The 6,311-nt window shown below is 46.4% G+C and overlaps 1 protein-coding gene across 1 annotated transcript in view; it reads right to left on the reverse strand.

The window, feature by feature from the left end:
- Nucleotides 1-5,746, reverse strand: part of b4galnt4a (beta-1,4-N-acetyl-galactosaminyl transferase 4a) — a 142,301-nt gene extending 136,555 nt beyond the window's left edge. The window contains exon 1 of the mRNA XM_035156042.2: nt 5,210-5,746. Coding sequence (XP_035011933.2) covers nt 5,210-5,351 — 142 coding nt within the window. The 5' untranslated portion in view covers nt 5,352-5,746. The remainder of the gene's footprint in view (nt 1-5,209) is intronic.
- Nucleotides 5,747-6,311: the final 565 nt, after the last annotated feature.

Below are 6,311 nucleotides of genomic sequence, written 5' to 3' on the forward strand. Positions count from 1 at the left end.
AATCAAAGATACAGTCAGTTCAAATGAAGTGGCTGTTTCATGTAAAATTATAAATGGCATCATTTTATTAAGCGCCTGGTTGATATGGATTTTTGGGCACTCAGAGAATGCATTAAATTCATCCGCACCAATTTGCACACACTCATACATATTAGTTCCTTGAAAAATGCAATGTTAAAGAAAGTAAAAGAAAAGTCTTGGTTCCGTCTCCTGATCCGCACCAAAGTTTGATGTGTTCTTCCCTGACCCATAACAAACCCTTCCACCAAGTTAAGACTAATCCGTCCAGCAGTTTTTGTGTTATCCTGCTAACGATCAGACATAGACAGAAAATGAAATGCAGATGAAAACATCACCTTGCCGGGGATCAGAATACGTCAGATGTAAAAAATTATATATATATAAAAATGTATATTGGGTCATATCATCAAACATCAACACTGTTACTAACGTGTGTGAAAGATCTATTTTATATCGAATCATTTCTCAAAAATAGAAAGAAAGTGTTTTTATCGTCCAGCTTTCTGCAGCAATAACTTCCATCTGAAAAACTATCAGAAACATTAACGTCAAGTCAGCGTAGCACACTGGTCCTAAAGAATATAAATCACCTCCCATTCGAGAACTTCTGTCCACAGTGACTTAAAGGCCCCGCTTTTCTAAATGCGATCTTTAAAGGCTTGCACCACCCAGCTGGGTTCACTTGTCTGTGGTTCAACAAGCCCAAACCACTTTGTTGAGGCAGACTTGCAGACTGCGCCCACGCCGTGCACGGTGTTCCTACGGAAGCAGCTAAATTCAGCTCTGTCAGAAACACACCCAACGTATACAGCACGACGTCGAGGAGGCTGCTTTTCACTAAACGTGTCGGCTGTTTGCTTTCTTTCTCTGTTCTTCCAATAACAAATCAGAACGATGCAGATGGGAACCGAGGCAGCTGCATTATTCACAAATCTGAAAAAGGTAGCAGTCGAGATTAATCGCTGCATGAATAAATGATAACATGAAAGGTGCAGCGTGTGTGTGAGCACACACACACACACACACACACACACACACACACACACACACACACACACACACACACAGTAAGGGGGTGTAAGTTACAATTCTGCTTCCAGAGTGGTTCTGGCCGAGGGGAAGCTGACCGACCGTGAGAACCACAAGAGCTAAAATTAGGGAAAGTGACATCGGAGGGCATGGTTACCATGACAGCGAGGCAGCCTGAGGGTGTTGCTGCTAAGATACAACAACAAGCCAAATCCTCCAGTTGATTCTGAACTGCAACCACTGTATTCCCAAGACTTTTGACTGTGAATGTAATACATCGACTCTGCATCCACAGGTTGTCTGGTTTAACCTCTCAGTGGCTATTTAACACATCCACGCTTCTTTAAAAACCTGTGGAAGCATTAATCCAGCTAAAATAAACACTGTAACATCCCACTAGCCCATCACCACACACTCCTCCCTCGCATTGTTGTCTCTATAGGCAACCGCGCAGACGTATTCTGAGAAGCCTGAGATTTCCTCCTTATCTCTTCAGAGCAGTGATGATACGAAGTGCGTGTGTATGAATTGTGTGCTGTTTTACAAAGAAACTGTATTTCTGTGTGGGTGGCTGAGTGCATGCGTGTGTGTAATCACAGTTAATCAATAGACGGCTGTATGCAGCAGAAGCAGCCAGCCTCCTCCTCCTTCTCCTCCTCCTCCTCCTCCTCAGTGGACCTGTTGATGCTGGGAAACAGGGGGGCTGTTGTACAACTGGGTGGCCGCATAAATGTGGCACTCATCAAATATGCACCGCAGCACTGCCTGCCAACACACTTCCTCATTGAAATTCTGATTAAATAAGGCCGGTCTGGCCAGTGTGCAATCTGAAAACTATTACATTTACCTTTTTGGCTTCCCCCCCCCGACATCGTAGTTACAACACCTACCTTGGCTTTTAAGAAGGTATAATTTAATGCCTCGTGAAATAACAAGGCAATCCCAAAAAAATCATGTTGCCAATCCTCGTTGTTCTGTAATAATATCTGTCTGACTTGCCCGTTCATAAACAAGAGGCGAAGATGATAGATAATCATGCAGGAGAAAATTGAGAGAAAGTTCTTTGGTTTAAGAGGAAAAAAAATCTCCTAAAGTTGCCTCTTCAATGACATATTTCCACAGGAAGTATCTTGAACTTTTAGTTTTGTTCGAAATCTCCTCTCCGTGCCTCACTTTTTAAAAATCCATCACTTCTCCAAATACTGTTCATGTGTGCCCCATCATCACCCTGAGATTAGATCCGCTTCTCTCCCGTCTGCCTTTCCACTCTCTACAAAAAAAAAAAAAAAAAAAATCACACCAAAAAAAAAAGGTGCATGAACTGAATCACCGTTCCATCACCGCTCTATCACGCGGCTCCCATCTTGCGCTGAATTATTTAGCAGCAGAAAATCATGGCTCATTTTAATACGGCTGTGTCTGGCTTAGCGCTCTGAATGATGACAGTTCTGAATCAAATTGAGCTGATGACACTCGTGTGAGATTGATTTTGTTGCATAACAACCAAAGTGGTATTAAGACTTCTGAGTGATAATGTGTCTGTCAGGCTGGGTTAGCAATGTCATGGCCAGGAAGAAGAAAAAACACAACATTCCCATTTGAAGCTGGGTTGAGGCAATTAACACCTGACAAAGAAAGCTTTTCTTTCAGAAACTCTGGGTGATTTTCCAGTTTTCATTACTATTCCACAACCAAGGTGCTAGGTTTTTTGTGTCTCTAGCAGAGTGCACACAAGGACACACGCACACATTACTGCCAGCGGCACAGGGCAGCAACAGTTGGTGGATGTAATGCACCAAAAAGGAACCAAATTAAAAGGGAAAGATCACCACAGACTGGTATGAACAGTTCAAACAGAGGTAGTAAATGTTTATTAGGAGGAACTTTGAACATATACAATGTTTGTTTGCCATGGAGGACTCCACAGGACGCCATTAAGAGAGCCTACTCTCTAAGGTCCAGGTCTCTGCTGCCTCAATTAACACAGGAGCAAACTGAGGTGAGCAGAAGAAAGTCTGAAACACTTCTGCCGTCAACTGTCTCCGACACGCTCCTCAAATCATTATTCACAATTAAATTGATGCAGCCTCAACGGGGCCCTTTATGCCAAGATGTTTATATTTCTCATAAGTCTGCTGGTCATATGCCAATAAGACATTAGCGGATGAAGCACAAGTAGCAATCAGCCTGATCCGTGGATTTGGCTGCGATAAATCTCATTTCCTCCAAAAATGGGGGACATGCGGAATGGAAATTTGACAAATTGTCATTTCATATTCAAATAAAAAAGGAGGACTCGGTCCAAAAATTTAATTACATTATTTCTACCTGCCCCACCTCGGTGCTTAGAATCAATGAAGATTTCTTGTGTGGAGCGACGAAACAACCAGCCTGGTATGAATATTTACACACTTCAGAGAGCCCCCATATCCAGTAATGGCTACATCTCACTTAGAAACCCTTGGCGCGAGAGGGGACGTGTTATTCATAAGAGGTTAAGTGAGCTGACCTGCTCAGATGCCTGCTAAATGGAAGACAGTCAATTAGACGCTACAGACCGGCGCACTACAGCATAACAGCTTCCTTCCTTCCTCGCCAGACGACCGCAGCGGACGATTCACAAAAAAGGCAAGTCTGCGAGCTGAATTCTTAAAAATGAGGAACACAAAGTCATATCAAACAAAAGGTATCAGCTTGCGCCGCGTCTGGCTCGGTGATGAACGAAAGGGGGTTCGTCGTGCTCGAGAGGAGGAAGTTGCACAAAGTCAGCAGCGACTTCTGCAGGCGGCAAAAACCACAGAGGCTGAAGAAGGCAGGTGTTCAGTGAGTCAGTTTCTACAGGAGCGACCTGATCAGTACATCAGCTTCACTGTGAGCACAGGACAACATGAGGCCCCTTGTACAATGCAGTGCAATGCAATCAATCTGGCTTAAATGAGGCTTATAATGTACATGTTTTATTTACCTTTCTTGAGACAATGCTACACGCTTCATAAAACTTTAATTCACTGCAAGGATACTGTGTTGTTGTGCGTTGTTTTTTTTACCCCCCCAACGCTGACACAAATTCACTCAAGCTGCAGTTACTGAACGCGACAAGCCCGGAGTGACAGCCTTCAGCCCCCGAGTCTCTAATCATCTGAAAACTAAATCTAGTCCCTTGCTGGGAAATAAACCTGCACGGATGAGATCAGAGACAATGAAATGAACCCTGCTTGTCAGTGCACGGTGTGTGTCTGTGTGTCTGTGTGTGTGTGTGTGTGTGTGTGTGTGTGTGTGTGTGTGTGTGCACGGCGTACACTCTTCAAGGACACCATAATCACTGGTATCACTTTACACGGACAGCTGCACGAGATAGAGTACACCATCAACACCGTGTTGAATGTGTAGTAGGTGGTGGTGCGTTTACATCATCCGACACCTTTTATCCGTTTTCTTTTTCATTAAAAGCTGCTTCTTCTTTTTTTTCTTCTTTGCATCATGCTCAGCTCCAGCCCCTCAGCAGCAGGTGGATATCTGCCTCCACAGCTCTGCCCATGCACCTCCCTAATATTTATCCAAGTGGGGCTGGCACGCCCGTGACCTCTGAGGCCACCTTCATGAAGGGCCCTTTTGATTATTAATGTGGGGAGGCTGCGGCCTGGCTTCTTTTTTTTTTTTTTTGCGACCTGGCCCCAAACACCACAGCGATCTTTTCTTAGACCTGGAGAAGGAAGCGATTGTTAATTTATGAGGCTTCTTCTTGTGGCGTATCAGGTCCTATGCACACCCATCAGAGGAGGGAGCAGGCAGGATGCAGGAAGTCAGTGGATCAGCTGTTCAGGCAACTTATACACTGACCTCATCGTGAGTTACAGAACACTATAGGGTGTTTTACTCTGACTTATCTGTTATTATGTCTATTCTGGTGGGTTTATGGCCACATCGTGCTTTATGGTGTCACTTTAATATTCCTATAATATTCCTGCAGGAGCTCCATGTGACTTTATAGTGATGTTACACTAGTTTATAGTGTTGTCTCCTGAGGTATCGCTACAGTATTCATAAAGGAGGCTGTTAAATGTCCTTTTAAATGTCTTTGGAGACTGTTAGGTCTCATCCATCAGGCTGAGACGACAGGAACGGTGAAAAAGTAGAACAGACAAAAGGCTCCTCTTACCTTTTCCGTAGTTGAAGTGGAGTTTGATGGTCTTGCCCTGGTTGATGTGCAGGTAGGTGAACCACACGGCCGAGGTGAGCAGAACCAGCAGCAGCAGGAGCTTGAACTGCTTCCGGATCTTCTTCACGGGGAAGCGCAGCATCCTGGCTCAAACATCCTCCGGTGGCCGCCCGGTGGAGAGTCGAAAACGGGTCCGGAAGGTGCAGTCGCTCCGGCGCTGCTGTGTGCCTGTGTGTGTGTGTGTGTGTGTGTGTGTGTAAGTGTAAGTGTGTGTTTTGTTTGTGGCTGTGCTCGACAGGGCTCCCAACCCCCCGCTCGGTCACAGCGACAGCATTCCAGGCAGCGTGCGTAAAAACCAGGGAACTTTACGCGCGGCTCGTTCCTCCCCGATCCGCGGCGCAAGGGCAACAGCAACTCCCCGGCGTGTCCTCAGATTTGAGTCCTGACACCTCGGTGGCAATCATCGCTCATGGGTGCAACTCGTTTCTCCCACCTTTGCCCCATGAATGACGAGGGTTGTAAAGACGCAGGTTTCCTTCCCCCCCTCCCCCCTCCTCCCCACCCACACCCCCCTCGCAGGAGTTTCCAGGCGGCAGCAGCAGCAGCAGGGAAAAGGCTGCAGATCACAAGCCGTTAAATTCAGTTGAGAGTGTGACCCGGGGAACAAAATAGCAGTCCGGCGATAATCTGACACAAATCCCCTGTAGCTCAAGCCTCCGCTGACACCGCGACGCTGATTATTTTATCGGCTACTTCCAAGGATCATCCCCCGGCCAGGGAAGCAGCAGCCACGGGGCAAAGTGTCAGAGAGGAGAAATCAAAGTTTTCCATGTGGAGGAAGAGGAGGAGGCGGTGGAGGAGGAGGATGAGAGGGGATCGGACACTTCCTGCAGAGATGCTCCTGCACAGTTGATTGAATCTTCCCCCCCTGAAATGAAATTAAAAAAGGGCCCTTTGGAGAAATATGACCCGGGCTCCAGCTCCAGCAGGAGCAGCAGGAGCAGCAGCCGCGGAACCGAGAGGCGAGTAAGCCGATCAGGGGGAAGGCTGAGGTGGCAATCAACCAAATGTCACAGCCCCCGGCGGCTCCGGCTATTGATAA

This window comes from Hippoglossus stenolepis, chromosome 5 (assembly GCF_022539355.2).
Source record: "Hippoglossus stenolepis isolate QCI-W04-F060 chromosome 5, HSTE1.2, whole genome shotgun sequence".
In the NCBI taxonomy this organism is placed as follows: Eukaryota; Metazoa; Chordata; class Actinopteri; order Pleuronectiformes; family Pleuronectidae; genus Hippoglossus; species Hippoglossus stenolepis.